Source organism: Lutra lutra, chromosome 9 (assembly GCF_902655055.1).
Source record: "Lutra lutra chromosome 9, mLutLut1.2, whole genome shotgun sequence".
NCBI lineage: Eukaryota > Metazoa > Chordata > Mammalia > Carnivora > Mustelidae > Lutra > Lutra lutra.
In genome coordinates, this window is record NC_062286.1 from 75,488,465 (window position 1) to 75,506,514 (window position 18,050).

An 18,050-nucleotide genomic window follows, 5' to 3' on the forward strand; every position below is an offset into this window, starting at 1 on the left:
CCAAATTTTCCAAGGCAGTCAAGGTTATAAATGTGGAGAGCCTATTGTGTCTTTCTGGGCCTGGGTCCTAAGGGATGTGGAAAATAATCCTTACGTAGTAAGGAAATGTTGTAGGATAGCATGGCTGGGCTGACTGACCAGGGGCCCAGGGAGAACCATGGAAGGTTAATTACAAGTCAGATGCCCAGTGGTGATTTCCACCATAGCACAGCTCTGATTGGCCAATGATGGTGAAGTTTACAGTCATGGTAATAAGAGGGGTATGAGGAGAGGGAGTTTTCAAGGGGAATTTAAGATTTCCGACTTCAGATTCTTCCTTTCATTATGTGGTCAGTGAGTCAAGCACCTATGTCTGGGGATACCACAAAGCTAGTTGGTTATGGAAATAGGGTAAGCAATTCTTCAGTCAAGCACAGAATGTGACCATGGTGGGCAGAGCAGGTGGGATGATGGTTCTCCCCTCAGGTTTGATCAAGGGGCCAGCAAAAGACTGCAGTCAAAGCAACACCAACATATGAAGCCACTTCTCCCCACATCTGATCCTCACCAACAGAAAAATCACAAAGCTTTCCCAAACTCAGGAATCAGTGGGGTGACTACGTATCAAAGAACCAAAGACATCCAGACTCCATAACACACCGTGGTGTGGACCAAGTGTACCAAAGTGACCACTGGCCACTCCCTTTTGACTGTGTGTGGTCATTTCCAATTGGATCCTCATTCCTAACAAACTTTGATCACCTTTTGCTACATGTTATCAATAAACTCTAGCAGATCTTAATAAATAAGATAGTTTCTTGCACTCCAATTTACTATCATTGATCAAAAACTTTGGCCTTTGCCAGAAGTAGTTATAATCAGACTATATTTATATACAAATCAGTAAAAATGACTTTCATCTGTGATGAATCTTCACCCCAGGGTCTCACAAGCCCTTGCAGTCTTGAGCTTTGGTCCCAACCAATATTTTTCACAACAGGAGATAGAGACCTATTAGTGGGCCATTAAAGTCAAACCAGTGGGGCATGGCAGAAATAGAATTAAAATATCTCATAATACATCATACATGGTGAGGAGAAGTATCATTTTAAGAAAATAATACACAGGGGCACCTGGGTGGCTCAGTGGGCTAAAGCCTCTGCCTTTGGCTCAGGTCATGATTCCAGGGTCCTGGGATCGAAGCAAGCCTGCTTCCCTTCCTCTCTCTCTGCCTGCCTCTCTGCCTACTTGTGATCTCTGTCTGTCAAATAAATAATAAATAAAATTAAAAAAAAAAGAAAAGAATATACAAAATATCCCATTGCTGAGGGCCATGTCAAGAGTAGAAAGAACTCTGAAGATAAGATGCCAAGTATGAGCCCCTTCCTCCACACACATACAATTCATTACCTGTGTTTAACTGTCCTGGGCACATGGATGCTTCCCAGAACAGATAGTGGCACTTTGTACACCTGGTGTGGGGACAGGGCAGTGAAGGAAGAGCCTTCGCCCCTGACCATGAAGCGGGCAGCAGTGGACCCATCAATATACCATTACACACACTAAATGCCTTCACTCACTCCAGCTCATGCCTCAAGTTTCTCACCCTATCTCTCCTTTCCTTCCCTCTGAAGATCTGGAAAACAAATCTTCACTTCCTATACATCCTTTCTTCAGGTCTACCCACTTCTCCACCCACTGCAAACTGGCTTCTGCTCCCACAATTCTACTGAAAACACTCTCAGTAAGATCACTAATGATCTTCTTGCCAACTCAAATGGCTTGGAGACATCTTTCTGTATGACTTTTCAAAACCCCTCAGTAAAAACTTAAGAATGGCTATAACAACATCAGGTACTAATGCTGAGTGCACTGACTGCTGAGTGCTGACTGCTGCGAACCCTGAGCATACTATGCGTTTTATCTTACAACCACTTTTAGGCAGGGGATTTTTCTATTTTAAAGATGACAAAACTAGGCTTAGGGGCCCTATGTAAGGCCACTGAGCTAGAAATTTGCAGCAGTGAGACTATACTCAGGCCTGTGACTCCAGATCCAGGGTTCTGCCCACCTCTCTTTGTGCTTTCGCCTCATGCACACTACCCCAAACCCTCGGCTCCTCTAACTTTCCTGTCTCCATCCCTTCCATTGTCTCTTCTTCTCTCAGCACCTCAAATGACCTCCAAACTATCTCCTTAACTCTGACTTCTCTCCTAAGCTCCAAACATGTGGCCTTTCTCACTTGTCTAAGAATGAAAAGGACCTAACATGAATTACCTTTCTCTGAAAATGTTTTCTCTCTTACTGTACCTCTTCCTCTTGTTCATTCTTTCACTTCTTCATTCAAATATTTATGAATGCCTACAAGGTACCAAGCACTATTCTAGAAACTGGGAGTACCTAGAATATAAGGAATCAAGTCCCACCCTCATTCTAGTAGGGAAGACAGATCATAAACAAACACATACACAATGTCAAGTGGAATATGCTGTGAAAAAAACAAAACTGTGTTCAGGGGTTAGAGAATGACAGGGTGTTTAGATGGGCTGGCCAGGGAACACCTGTGTCCCTGAGGAGCAGGGTTGATACAGAAGGGTTAATAGTGCCTGTTTCCCCTGTGTCCAGAACAGAAAGATTTTGGGTATCCTTAGCTTTGCCTTCTGGCTCAGCCCACTCATTGACTTTCTACTAGCTCATTTATCTCTTCTCGGTTTCCTTCTCACTGTTCTGGTTTGGCTCAAGGACTCAAAACCATTCAACACAGTATTGCACCCCGTTTGGGTCTTTCCTTTCTACATTGGGCCTCAATATGCTGCCAAAATATAAATCTGTTACTGTCTTTCCCTTGCTAAAAACCCTTCCCTGGGTTTCTATTTTCCAACAGGCACAAGTCCCTGATCCAAGCGACAAGAGAATTCCAATCCCTTGCATTCTGGTGCCATCTTCCTTTTCTGTCTTGTCTCCTGCCATATCCCTGGTGAAAATGTCATATCCATCCCACCTCCCTGCCTCTGCATAGGCCACTGTTTCTTTAACTCAGAACATTTCTCACACCCCAACCCTCAAATCCTACACATCATTCCAGACCAAACTTAACTATTCCACCGTGAAGCCTCCTCTAACTCCCCAGTTCACTTTTCCCCCATCTCCCAGTTGGTCTGTGGGTGTGCCTCTGTTGTCACATTCATAATTCTCTACTAGAAAGAAATGGGTTTCATTCATTCAATAAATATTTGTCTAGTGTCCACTGTGTGCCAGGTGCCATTCTCAGGGTTACAGCTACAGCTACAAATCAGGCCAAACAAGGTCTCAGCTTTCATGGAGGTTACATTCTGTCCTGGCACATCTTCACTGGACTGGGCCCATGTCTTCAATGTAGTTAACGAAGCCCATTTTGTGTCCAATGTATAGTATCACCTTGGGAGACCCCAAGTAGAGAGAAAAGAATGAGACAGACCCTTCACTGCCTGAGGGCACCTGTGCCAAGCACAGGATCTGACCTGTGACAGGAAGTGAACAAATATTTTTGGATAAAGAAATGATGGAAAGTACCTTTATTCCCACTTTGTGGGTAAGAGAATTAAAAAATAGAACAATTAATTCATACCTCATGAGCAATGAACTTTTGACTCCCAGGATTCTAGACAAATCCAAGTAGAACACACTATATTTATTCTGAATCACTGGAGGCTTCTCTTTACCACATCAGCAACCACTTCCCATTTTTAAATTTAATATGAAGTGTAGAAAAAAATAATGCTAGCAGAATCTGTTGTTAGGCACTGTCTCTATGGTTTAGCACGGGCAAATCCATCATTTGGGGCTTGTACTGATCTTTCTCCCTGCCTAGAATGAGGGTGGGGTGTGGTTGTGTGTTTAGGTATTTTCAGTGCCTAGAATAGTGCTTGGCACCTCATAGGAACTCATATATGTCAGTGAAAAAATGAATAGTGCTTGGTACCTCATAGGAACTCAAATATGTCAGTGAAAAAATGAAAGAACAGAGAGATGCCTGGGTGGCTCAGTCATTAATGTCTGCCTTTGGCTCAGGTCATGATCCCAGGGTCCTGGGATCGGAGCCCTGCATCGCGGTCACCGCTCAGCGGAAAGCCTGCTTCTCCCTCTCCTACTCTCCTTGGTTGTGTTGTCTCTATCTCCCTCTGCCAAATAAATAAGTAAAATCTTAAAAAAAAAAAAAAAGAAAGAAAGAACAGAAAAGAAGAGGCTTGATGAAAAGAAGAGCAGATTTTCATGGACAGAGAGTTAATTCACTTGTCTTGATTCTTGGGCGCCCACAGATAGCCATGTATTTGGAGGCATGAGATGGTGTCTCCCAAGGGAATACAAAACAATTCTTTGGGGAAGTCACTTTGTTATAGCCATAAGATGTTTTGTGATAAAATTCTGTGATTAAAAATTTTTGCATTCTGCACAAAAGACATAGCTTTCTACAATGGAGGGGAAAAGTGTGATTTGTCAGAAAAAATAAAATTAAAGGAAAACAAAACAAAGCAAGAAAACAGAACCAAAGAATCCAGAGCAGCAAATACAGAGTTTAAAAACAGGCAAAGCCAATATCACTTAGCAAAGACTGAAACCAAAAAAGATGAATCTCAAAGGTCCATTTTTTGGCTATATTTTTTAGTGTATATTGAATATACCCAAATTACACAATTCAGTAATATTTCAAATGAGTTATTCCAGGTCTACACACACTCACACACAGTCAGAAAGGGGGTGTTACACTGACAATAAGCATTTAGAGCCCCAAAATATTCATGCCCTTTGAACCAAGGGTTCCACTACTAAGAATCTATCCTAACAAAATAAATCAAATGCACCACAGAAGTCATCAATACATGTTAAAGAGAAGAAAACTGAAAAAAATATCCCAAATGTCTAACATTCGGTGAAGAATTAAATAAATCAGGATATAGTACACACCATGAAGTATTATATAACCACCAAAAAATTAATCTGAAGATTCAGAGAAAACAGAGAATGTATATGAGATAATACCAAGTAAAAAAGAGTATGACATTTTTCTAAAGAAGACATACAGTTGGCCAACAGACACACAAAAGATGCTCAATATCAACTAATCAGGGAAACATAAACCAAAACCACAAGGAGATATCTCACTAGAATCAAAAAGACACAAAATAACAAGTGTTGGCAAGAGTATGGACAAAAAAGATCTCTTGTGAACTGTTAGTGGGAATGTAAATTGATGCAGCTACTGTGGAAAGCAGTATGGAGGTGCCTCAAAAAATTGAAAATAGAATCACCATATGACCTTTGCCCAAAGAAAACAAGAACACCATTGAAAAAGATACACACAACTCTAGGTTTATTATAGTATTACTTATAATAGCCAAGATACAGAAGCAACCCAAATGTCCACTGATAGACAAATGGATAAAGAAGATGTGGTACACACACACACACACACACACACACACACACACAGAGGAATATTACTTGGCCATAAAAACGAATGAGATTTTGCCATCTGTGACAACCTGGATGGACCACGAGGGTACTATGCTAACTGAAATGAGTCAGAGAAAGACAAATACCATATGATTTCACTTGTATGTGAAATATTAAAAAACAACAAATGAACAAACAAACAAAAAGAAGTGGCAACAGACCCATAAATACAGAGAACAAACTGGTGGTTGCCAAGGAGGTGGGGGGGGGATAGGAAGAATGGGTGAAGGGGAGCGGGAGGTACAGGTTTCCAGTTAGGGACTGAATGAGTCCAGAGATGAAACGGACAGTACAGAGAGTACACGGTACACTAGAGTACACTACTGTAATGGCACTGTAATAGTGTCTGTGGTGACAGACGCTAGCTACACTGTGGTGAGCACAGGGAATGTATTAGGTTGTCCAAGCACTGTGTTGGTACACTTGAAGCTTATGTAACATCATATATCATCTATACTGTAATTAAAGAAAAAGAGCAGATTATGAAATGGTTATGGAGATTCTGCTTCTATGTAAGAATTTACTCAAGGAGGAAAGAAAGCTTTTAAAAGTAAGTGATCCAAAGGGGTAATAATAAGGCAGTCAGATTATAAGATTCTTTTTGAAAAGTATGTTTGGTTAACAATTTCTAACATTTATGGGGAGGCATTTCGATATGAAGCACTATAAAAAGTCATTTTACTATCATAATAACACTATGAGGCAGATATTAGTAATATTCCTATTTTACAAATTAAAAAAACCCTTAGATTTAGAGAGATGGAATAAGTGGCCAGGATAACATAGGGATTGGGGTTTGGCTCATATCAAAGCTGAGGCCTTTGATCACTACATATACTTCTGTTCAGTTTTGTTTTTTAATTAAAAGTATATTATTTAAAAAAGAAGGCCATACTAAAACCAAATGGCATTTCTTCTCTGTTGAAAAGACATCCTGACACTTTTACTGGGTTGGCTCTAACTCTTAGAAATCCACGTGGAGGGGACTGGGAGAGGGAGAAGGAAGGCCTGCACAGGGATGGCAATGACATGGGACAGGAAGGAGGGAGGACATGTAGACACCTCCATGGCACCAACCTCTCCCTGTGACTTGCTCACATGATTCTCCTTCTTGGCAGCCTCCTGGAGTTCCATGGCCTGCTGGATATACATTTTCCCAGCTAGGATTTCATTCTCCAGCACCGACAGTTCCTTCAAAGAAATGGGCCAATTCAACCGTTCCAATGCCCTATTTAAAGCTGTCTTGTTTTCCAAGTATCGCATTGGCTTATATGCATCTAACCTAAAAAGATAAAAAAGGAGGACAAAAAACGAAAGTGATCAATAGAAAAAAGATGGGAAGATGATTTTTCAGTAAAACCAGCCCTGAGAGTCACCTCTGAGACAGATGTCAGGTATCAGGCTGACAGAAACACAGGTTCTGGTTCATCAGTACTGTGGTAGCTTACAATGAGTGAAAAATAACCATCTCTGTGAATTATGGTAGACATTCTTTCCTATTATCTGATTTGATTATCTGATTTTGAAGAAGTTCAATATACATAGCTTTTTTTTTTTCCTTCAACTTTTTGGGCATATGAACCCATTCATTTCTCCTAGGCCTAACATTTGGCAGGAACAAAAATGAGCTTCAAAGAGATTTCATACACTATGTCCAGCAGTAACTTTGGGAAACAGAGCAAACCAAAGGGAAGGGAAGCAAAAAAAAAAAAAAAAAGCCAAATATTTGCTTCAGTGCAGTCATTCTTCTACCAGCTCAATCTCCTCTCCTCCTTTATAAGCTAAATAGGCCTAAACTTTCTGGCATCCTTGTTTTCGTACACAAAGAACAGAAAGCAAACTTTAGGGGCTGATGAACCCAGGCTGTGAGACTCCAGGGGAAGCCAGTGTTGTGTGGCCCAGGTCCTAGATACTACTTCCAGTCCAGCTACTGCTGTATCAGACACTCCTGGTGGGGGAGAGAAAGCAAGGGAAGAAGAGAGAGAAAGGCAGGAGGATAGGAGGAAGAAAGAAAGAGAGAGAGAGGGAGAGAGAGAGAAGAGGGCATTTCATAATTATTCTCTCACTGCTGAAAGGGTCACTTCCTTTAGATTTAGGGTGTTAGAAGAGTACAGTGCAAACCCAACACAACCACAGGACTCAATCCACAGGCAAACCTGTCAGATAGCAGCAAATATTCATACTAAAAAATCTAAATTGGATTGAGGTCAGCAGGATGATAGACTAAGAAACCCCAGGCTCACGTTCCTCCCTAGGGGATAATAACTCATCAACATATGGACAAAATTTCCTTTCTGAGAATTCCTGAAACCTGTTAAGAGGTCGAAGCACTCCAGATGAACACAAAGCCAAGAAGAATAGTGGATTAAAGTGAATAGAAAAGGCTGTTGCATCTTGCTTAGACTACTCCCCCTGTTTCCCTGGCATAGTGCAGTGCAATTTAGGAGAAAATTCCCAAGTTGTGGCTTCCCCCTTGGGAGGGAAAGAAAAGAGGAACATGCATCCAACATTCTGGCTTTTTGGGAGGCTTCCCAAGAGACTGGTTTCCATCTCATGTGGTTCAGAGCACTGATGGGAATGGTGATATACTCTGGATACCACGTTAGGGATAGCTAATAAAAAGAGTTCCATGGCTTGTATAGCACCAGAGAAGCTGCAATACCAAAGCCAGACACCAGGGAGAGCAAGAGATTATGGGCTCCCGAGGAGGAAGTGGGGCAAACCTCTTTTAACTGAGAAATTACACACACAACCCTGGAGAAAGCACCCCAGAAAAGCTTGGAAAGATCCTCAGAATCTCTAGCCCAGACGACATAACTGTTTTTTTTTTAAAGATTTTATCTATTTATTTGACAGAGATCACAAGTAGGCAGAGAGGCAGGCAGAGAGAGAGGAGGAAGCAGACTCCCTGCTGAGCAAAGAGCCCGATGTGGGGCTCGATCCCACGATCCTGGGATCATGACCGGAGCCAAAGGCAGAGGCTTTAACCCACTGAGCCACCCAGGTGCCCCTGTTTTTTTTTTTTTGTTTTGTTTTGTTTTTTGTTTTTTTTTTTTTTTTCAAATAAATCTCCACTAAAGATTCTAAGGCATACAAAAAAAAAAACAAGGAAAGGTGCCCAATCAAAGGAACAAAATAACTCTCCAGAAATCTTTCCTAAAGAAATGGGAAATCTCTGAGCGACCTGACAAAGAACTCAAAATAACTATCCTAAGGATGTTCAGTGAGCTCAAAGAGAACACAGATCACTACATAAAATCAGGAAAATGTCACCTGAACAAAAACAGAGTATCAATAAAAATACAGGAACTATGAAAAAGAACCAAAAAATTCTGGATAAGAATATAGTAACTATGGTGATGGGTATTATGGAGGACACGTATTGCATGGAGCACTGGGTGTGGTGCATAAACAGTGAATTCTGGAACACTGAAAAGAAATTTAAAAAATAAATAATTTTTTAAAAAAGAATATAATAACTATGGGGGTACCTGGTGGCTCAGAGGGTTAAGCCTCTGCCTTTGGCTTGGGTCATGATCTCGGGATCCTGGGATTGAGCCCCACATCGGGCTCTCTGCTCAGCAGGGAGCCTGCTTCCCCACCCACCCTGCCTGCCTCTCTGCCTACTTGTGATCGCTGTCAAATAAATAAGTAAAATCTTAAAAAAAAAGAATATAATAACTATGAAATGAAAAATTTACTAGAGAAGTTTAAAAGCAGACTTGCCACAACTGTGGAAAGAACCAAGATGCCCTTGATTCCAGATTCATCCACAGATAAACGGATAAAGAAGATATGGTCCATATATACAATGGAATATTATGCCTCCATCAGAAAGGATGAACACCCAACTTTTGTACCAACATGAACAGGACTGGAGGAGATTATGGTGAATGAAATAAGCAGAGAAAGTCAATTATCATATGGTTTCACTTACTTGTGGAGCATAAAGAATAACATGGAGGACATTAGGAAATGGAAAGGAAAAGTGAGTTGGGGTAAATCAGAGGAGGAGACAAAGCATGAGAGACTATGGACTCTGAGGAACAAACTGAGGGTTTTAGAATGGAGGGGGTGTGGGGACAGTGAGCCTGGTTGTAGGTATTAGGAGGGCACGTATTGCATGGAGCACTGGGTGTGGTGCATAAACAATGAATCTTGGAACACTGAAAAAAAAAAAAAGCAGACTTGCTCAAGCAGAAGAAAAAAATCAGCAAATCATTACACTTTAAGTCATAAATTGCTCCAAGAGACAAAGAAGGACATTACATAATGATAAAAGGGTCAATCTACAGGAAGATATGACAATTATAAATATATACACACCCAATGTCAGAGCTCCGAAATATATGACACAAACATTGACAGAAATGAAGAGTGAAAAAATAGAAGTAGGAGACTTCTATTCCCATTTTCAACTATTGATAGAACAACCAGATAGCTGGTCAATAAGGAAAGAGTACTAGAAAAATACCATAGGGTAACTGGACTTAACAGATGTATATAGAACACACCATCAGCCAACAGCAGGATACATATTCCTTATATGTACACATAAAACATTCCCTGGGACAGATCACAAGTTAGGCCATAAAACAAGTGTTAAAGTTTTCAACAAAATCACTAAAAAAAAAAATCTTCTCTAATCACAACAGGACAAAATTAGAAATTAATAATAGCCGATGGAAAACTAGAAGATCCAGAAACATGTGGAAATTAAACACCATACTCTTTTTTTTTTTAAAGATTTTATTTATTTATTTGACAGAGAGAGATCATAAGTAGGCAGAGAGACAGGCAGAGAGAGAGAGAGGAGGAAGCAGGCTGCTTGCCAAGCAGAGAGCCCGATGTGGGGCTCGATCCCAGGATCTTGAGATCATGACCTGAGCCGAAGGCAGCGGCTTAACCCACTGAGCCACCCAGGTGCCCCTAAACACCATACTCTTAAGCAGCCAACAGGTCAAAGAAGAAATAATAAGGGAGATTAGAAAATATCATGGGATACATGAAAATGAAAGCACAAAATAACAAAATGTATGATATACTGTAAAAGCAGTACTAAGAGAAAAATGTGTTAAAAATGCTTACATCAAAAAAGAAGAATGATCACAAATCAATAACCTAACTGTATACCTGAAGGAACTGGAAAGAAGAACTAAATCCAAAGTTAGTAGAAAGGAAAGGAAATAATAAAGATAAGAGCAGAAATAAGTAAAATATAGTACAGAAAAACAATAGGAAAAAAAAATCAGTGAAACTAAGACTTGACTTTTGGAAAGAACAACAAAACAGATAAATGCTCAGCTACATTAACTGAAAAAGAGAGAAGACTCACATAACCAGAATCATAAAGGAAAGGGGGGACATTATAACTAATTTCACAGAAATAAAAGCAATTATGAGATTATTTTGATCAGTTATACACCAACAGATTGGATAACCTAGAAGGAATGGATACATTCCTAGAAACATACAACCAGCTCAGACTGAATCATGAAGAAATAAAAAAATCTTAACAGACCTATAGCTAGAAAGGAGATAGAATCAGTAATCAAGTACTTTCCAATAAATAAAATCCCAGCAACAAATGGCTTCAGGGAAGAATTCTACCAAGCATTTAAAGAATTAACACCAATCCTCCTCAAATACTTCCAAAAACTGCAGAGGAGGGTACCTTTCTAGGCTCGTTCTATGAGGCCAGCATGTCCCCATACCAAAGTGAGACAAAAATACTATAAGAAAAGAAAACTACAGACCGATATCCCTTATGAACATTGTGCAAAAATCCTCCACAACATACTAGCAAACCAAATTTAATAGTACATTAAAAAGATTACACACCATTAAAAGTGAGATTTATCCTTGGAATTCAAGGACTGTTCAACATATAAAAATCACTGTGCTACATCACATTAACAGAATGAACGGGGAAAAAAATCCCTCTTGGTCATCACAAGTAATGCAGGGAAATTATTTCACAAAATACAACACCATTTCATGGGGGGAAAAAAGACTCTAAAGAAATCAGAAATAGAAGGAAACTACCTCAACATAAGAAAGGCCTTATATAAAAAGTCTATAGCTGACATCATCCTCAACAGTGAGAAAGTGGAAGATTTTCTTCTCGGATCAGGAAGAAGGCAAGGATGTCCACTCTCACTGTTTTTATTCAGCAAAGTACAAAAAGGCCTACCCAGAGAAATTATCAAGAAAAAGAAATAAATACATCCAAACTGGATAGAAGTAAAATTATATCTGTTCACAGATGGCATGATTTTATATGTAGAAAACCCTAAAGATTCCATAAAAATACCGTTAGAACTAATAAATAAGCTCAACAAAGTAGCAAGATAAAATATCAACACAGAAAAATCAGTTGCAATTCTATGCACTAATATTGCACAATCCAAAAAGGAAATTAAGATCACAATTCCATTTATAATAGCATCAAAGAGGATAAAGTACTTAGGAAAAAAATTAACCAAGGATGTAAAAGACTTGTATACTGTAAACTATAAAACACTGCTGAAAAAATTTTAAAAAGATGCAAATAAAAGGGAAAGATATCTTGTATTCACAGATTAGAAGACTTAATAGTTAAAATATCCATGCCATCCAAAGTAATCTACAAATTCAATGCAATCCCTGTTAAAATCTCAATGGCATGTTTTGTAGAAATAGAAAAAAGTCATCCTAATTCATGAAACCTCAAGGGATTCCAAATAGCCAAAACAATCTTGAAAAAGAACAAAGTTGGAGGCCTCACATTTCTTGATTCCAGAACATATTACACAAAGCTACAATAATCAAAAGGCTGTGGTATTGACATAAAGAAAAACATGATCAGTGGAACAGAATAAAGAGCTAAGAAATAAACTCCTATGTAGGTATAAGGTCAAATGATCTTCATCTAAGTTGCCAAGATCTCACCATGGAGAAAAGGACAGTCTCTTCAACAAGTGGTTCTGGGAAAACTGGATATCCACAGGTAAAAGAATGAAGTTGGACCCTTAACTTATACTATATATAAAAATTAACTCAAAACAAAATGGATTAAAGACCTAAACAGATGACCAAAACCTATAAAATTCCTAGAAGAAAATATAAGGGGAGAGCTTCATGACATTGGATTTGGCAACATTTTCTTGGATGTGACACCAGAAGCACAGATAAAAATACAAACATAGACAAATGGGACTACCTCAAACTTAAAATCTCTGCATCAAAGGACACTATCAAGAGAGTGTAAAGGCAACCTTTTGAGTGAAAGAATGTTCCTGAAAATCATCTATATGCTAAGTGGTTAAAATCCAGAATATATAAAGAACTACTATATCTCAACAACAACAACAACAACAACAAATAACCCATTAAAAAATGAGCAAAGAACTTTAGAATAAACACTTTTCCAAAGAAGACATATTCATGGCCAACAAGCATGGGAAAGGGTGTTTAACATTATTGATCCTTATGAAAAATGCAAATAAAACCACAAGGAGATATCATTTCATACCCACTAGACCACAGGATGGCTTTAGTTATTAAAAAAAAGACAAGTAAATTAACAAGTGTTGGCAAGGATGTGGAGAAACAAGAACCCTCATACCTTGCTGGTAAAAATGTAAAATGGTATAGTTGCTGTGAAAAAGTCTGGTGTTCCTCAACAGGTTAAGCCTAATATTACTCTATGGCTTAGCAAATCCACTCTTAGATATGTTCCCAAGAGAAATGAAAACATATGTCCAAACAGAAATTTCTACATGAATGTATATGGCAGCATTGTTCTCAATAGCCCCAAGGTAGAAACAACCCAAATACCCACCAGCAGACCGCTGGATAAACAAGTGGGTATATACATATATTGGATCTGTACTGAGGCATAAAAGAAGACTATGTATGTTACAACTTGGGATCATTAAGTTTTTACACAAAGGAAGTAAAAGAAGGCAGACAAAAAATGTCACATATTGTATGATTCATCTGGTATATATCCAGGAGAGGCAAATACACACACAGAGAGAAAGCAGAATAGTGGTACCCAGAGGAGGAGAGAGAGTTGTGGGGAAGGATTACTTAATGGGTACAAGGTATCTTTCCTGAGGTGATAAAATTTTGAAACTAGAGGGAGGTGGTGGTTTGCACAACATTTTGAATAAATAGCATAGAACTGTACACTTTAAAACAGTTAATTGTAGGTTATGTGAATTTCACCAAAACAAAGTGAAGAGAAACTGGCTTACTTTTCTTTTTCCTCTTGAGATAATGCTCGCCAAACAATTTTATTCAAGCGCCTGTTAAAAAAAACAGTAATTATTTAGTAGCCATAGTTCATTTCATGGCAAAAGTCTGATCCCAGGCTCTGAAGGGCACTGAGGGCAGAGCCCAAGCCAAGGGACACCTGCACTGGACCACATCACCACTGCTTGCTTAAAGATACTGGATATGAGTGTCTGCCTCCCTCGGCATCACTGTGGAAACCTCATGGCTCTGTAGCAGTCCTGTTAAATATTAAAGGAGGACACAGCTGTCAGCTCTGTCAGGTAGAACCTGGGCTAAGAAATGGCAGTAAGCAAAACGGTTGTCATTTTCTCTGCATGAAGTCTCTACACACCCACTGATTTTCTTCCTATGGAAAAAGTACAACCGTGCCCTTAGTTTACCTTCTAGAGACATTCTTCTAGACCTGGATTTTCAGAGCAACAGGGGTGAAGAGGGTCATAAATAATAGGACCAAGACACATTTTAGAGATCAACCGGTCTGACCTGCTTGTTTTCCAAACAAGGTCACTGAGAGGGGCAAGAAGATGAAGTGCTTTGCTCACTTATCACAGCCTGGTGGTGGTGGCAGTGCTGAGACTTTCTGAAGCTCATCACTGAACATGTCTGTAGAGAGAGGAAAGGAGGAGGCTAAGCCAGTGGTTTCTATGGGGTAGACGCAGCTCCTTCTCTGTTACAAATCAGTGAGGCTTCTTTCAGATGTGCCAGCCCCATTCTGTTCCCCCATTCTGTACCGCTACATCATTACCCAAAGTGGGCTTCCTGGAGTGCAGGGCACAGAACACTGGCTCCGGGGGGCTGGGATCTGGTGTTCCATTAAAAACAAAACAAAACAAAACAAGCTTCAGTAAAATAAGGTGGGAGAATACTGCCCCTCTCCAGGAGGCATTCTCTAACCACTGGACCCAGCATCAGTGACACAGGGCTCTGAGAACACTTTGGGGGGGTGCTACCCTGCCTGACCTCCCTTCCCAAGCGGGTGAGACCACAGCAAGGGGGTCTGGCATGCGGTGAAGAGCACAGGCTCTGGAGCCAGACTGCCTGAACCCAAAGCTCAGTTGGCTTCTCCACTTATTAGCTGTGAGACTTTGGGCCAGCAGCCAACTTCTCTGTAGAATATGGGTAATAATGGTACCTCCCTCCTAGGGTCGCTGTGAGGGCTCAGCGAGCTGGTGTGGCACAGCACACAGAACCTGTCTGATACAGGCAAATGCTCCGCACGTGATATGAACAGTCGGGAAGCAGGCAATACTCCAGCAAGTGCTGCTGTCTCACCTGGAGGCTTTGAGCTCCTTAGGGCCTATTTGGAAACTGCGTTTTTTTTTTTTTTTTTTTTAATTATGTGGTTCACGTATCGATAAGCAGGGCTTGTAAGACCTGTTTAAAGGATTCACAGTATGCAGTTTTGGCTTGTGTGTATGTGCTTCTCTGAAAACAAAACAAAACAAAAAACCACAACCTCATTTAAAAATCCCCTTAAAACTAAACCTGGAAAGTAGAGGCAGTATATAGTAAGGAGGCTGCGAGTGAGACCAAAAGCTTTAGAGCCACATGGTTCTGGGTTCAAATCTCAGTGCCTCTACTTTGCTGCTGCGTGATCCTGTGTTACATAACTTTTTGAAACTCTGTTTTCTTATCGCTGAAACAAGGATAACACCACCTACCTTGGTGCTGGGAGGATTGAGATATACATATAAATGACCAGGAATAACTCAGTGTTTATTCCCTCCAGGTTCTGAAGATGGGCAAGGCTTGGAAACTGAGAAACCCTTAGTGAATGTGGGTCTAATTTGCTAGCACATGCCACTAATTTTAATTCAATCCTTTAGAAAATATTTTTCTAAGAGCACACTTACACAACTTCTGTTATTCCCCCTATTTTCCAACTATACTGAAATGCTTCAAAGCACACAGGGCAGAAGAGTGGGTGGGTGTGAACTGAGGGCAGGTAAGGGTGTCGATCCTGGCTCCTCTGACTGGCCACAAAAGGTGTGGAATGAGGGCCGTCCCTGCAGGATGCCAAGAGGCCATGGGACATGAGGGCTTCTGTGAGGTTGGTCCACTCCCTGATTCAGGGATTTTACTAGCCATAGTTTTCCTCTTCTTTTTGTTTAAGGAGAGTGAAATTTGGTTGAGGGGTTGCTTTCACTAGCTCTCCCTACCTCTAGTTGACAAATCTACTTGTCCCAAGAATTGCCAGAATTTGCAAAGCAACTTGTAATTAATGACACTTCAGAAATCTAACCAGCCAGCAGAGCATTTTGGAGATCATAGGCAGAGGTTACTAAGGATGGCCCCCAGAATCAGGTTAGAACTGATGCTTTTCCTGTGAATCTGAGAACTAAAAACTTGACCTTATACTCAAAGTCAAAATAAGCAGCAGAAAAATGACCCCAGGGCTGGCCAGCCCTGGAACCCTGACTCAAAGTTTATACTCAGACACATGAAGTCAAAATTGCTATCTTGATTCATGAAATATTGAAGCAGAAGGACTCCACACACAGCCAGTAAGTGTGACCAACATAACTAGCTTATGTCACTATTTTGGCCAAAGGGCTGTGAGCTTCCCGATTGTCTGGTCATTGCTAACCATACAAATTCAGGGTTATATCTGGCTTACTTGTGATGGGAAACTCCTTAGAAATACTATATTGGGGACAGAGTGGGAGTAAACCAAGTTTCATTAATTACTTTTCACAGTATGTGTATCTTTAGAAAGGTTGGAGCAAGATGGAAAAGGGAATTGATGCTTATGCCAACAAAATTCTTAAAGACTACTAAATGCAAAAGATCAGGAAGTTTTGTCCTGTACAATACTAATGTTAATATTAGTATTATTAAATAATGATATTAAATATTCACTTAATATTAACAACACATTAATATCATATATTAATTCAAGGATATTGAAATCTAAATAATATTAATCATATTAGAATTCATGTTACTATTAATAACAGGAATATGCATTTCTCTAAGTGCCCTAAAAGGCTTTTCCAGATTCACTCATTGGAAGAAAGAAGTAGGCCAAATCACTTACTATGTCTGTATTTTGATTTTGCTATTAGGGAATGAGGGATCCCTGTCTTTAGAAAGGGAAAGGGTTAATGTAGGCCGCAGAGCTGCGTGACTATTATACTCCTGTATTTATGGTTATTTGGGGATCAGCAGATTCAGGGAATGAAAGGGGTAAGTAATTAACATTAATTGCTCTTTATGTATAATTTACATAACCCTCACAATTGCCTTGCAAGATTCTGTAAATAAGTAATCTGAAGCTTCCAATTGTTGCATGATGTGCCAAGTAGATGTCAGAGTCAAAAATGAAGCTCAGAATTGGGACCTAAAAGCCCTACCTTGTGGCCCTGCGCCAGGCTTTCACAAATCAGGTAATTCTAGAACCCAAATATTTGACTGAGTCAAGCATATTCAATTATAATATGAACGATATACTTTGAATAACTGAATTTGATAAATTTTAATAACTAAATGTGAATTAGATCAGATTCAAATTAAATTCCAATAGTCAAATACACACATAGTAACACCTGCTAGGTAGAGGAGACAAGGGAGAGCAAGGCTGCTAAGCTCCGGCCCTTGGAAGCTGATATCCTTACATAGGAGACACAGGCCTGTGCAGAAACTTTGAGCCCTCTGAGGGCCATAGGCAGGGTGTGTGGTGGAGTCACTGGGGAAAGGCCTCTGAAAGGAGGGCCACTGGAGCTTAGGCAAGACAGGAATGAAAGAGGACAGCTGGAGGACAGGAAGAGGGCAGCATTGCTGGAAGGCAAGGGAAGGCCTGCCTGGTGCAGAAGGAGAGGCAGAGTGGAGGGACAGCCCCCGTGTGTGGGAGACATGGGGAAATCTACAGAGCAAAGCCTCAGGCCCACAGACAAGAGCGAGCCTTGCGTAGTTCATTGTGTCTGCAAGAGAAAGGGAGGGCAGGCAAAGGCTCAGAGAAGTCCTGAGGAGTCTGGAGGCAGCTGAAGGAGCTTGTATAAGCCTCCATTCTTAGGTGAGGGCAGGAGAAGGCTCCCGTGAAAGGAGATCTGCCGAGGCCTGTGATGGGCATGGTGGGGAAAGGCCAGCATCTAGATCGGACTGCGTAACCCACGTGGCAGGAGTCAGGCTCTATACTTCTTTTAAACACACAGTAGATACACCACAAAATGACAACATCCCAGAAAACACTGCCTAGGACATTGTTAACGTTCATGTACTTTATGTCATTCCTTCCATCCACATGGTGATAGGTGAAAACTCAGTTGCACAGTTCCAGAACCAAGGAAAGGCTTGCCTGG

At 40.4% G+C, this 18,050-nt stretch overlaps 1 protein-coding gene across 1 annotated transcript in view; it reads right to left on the minus strand.

The window, feature by feature from the left end:
• VWA3B (von Willebrand factor A domain containing 3B) overlaps positions 1–18,050 on the minus strand; it is a 235,846-nt gene that overhangs the window by 29,855 nt on the left and 187,941 nt on the right. The window contains 2 exon segments of the mRNA XM_047746614.1: positions 6,550–6,754; positions 13,713–13,763. Of these exon segments, the coding sequence (XP_047602570.1) occupies positions 6,550–6,754; positions 13,713–13,763 (256 nt within the window).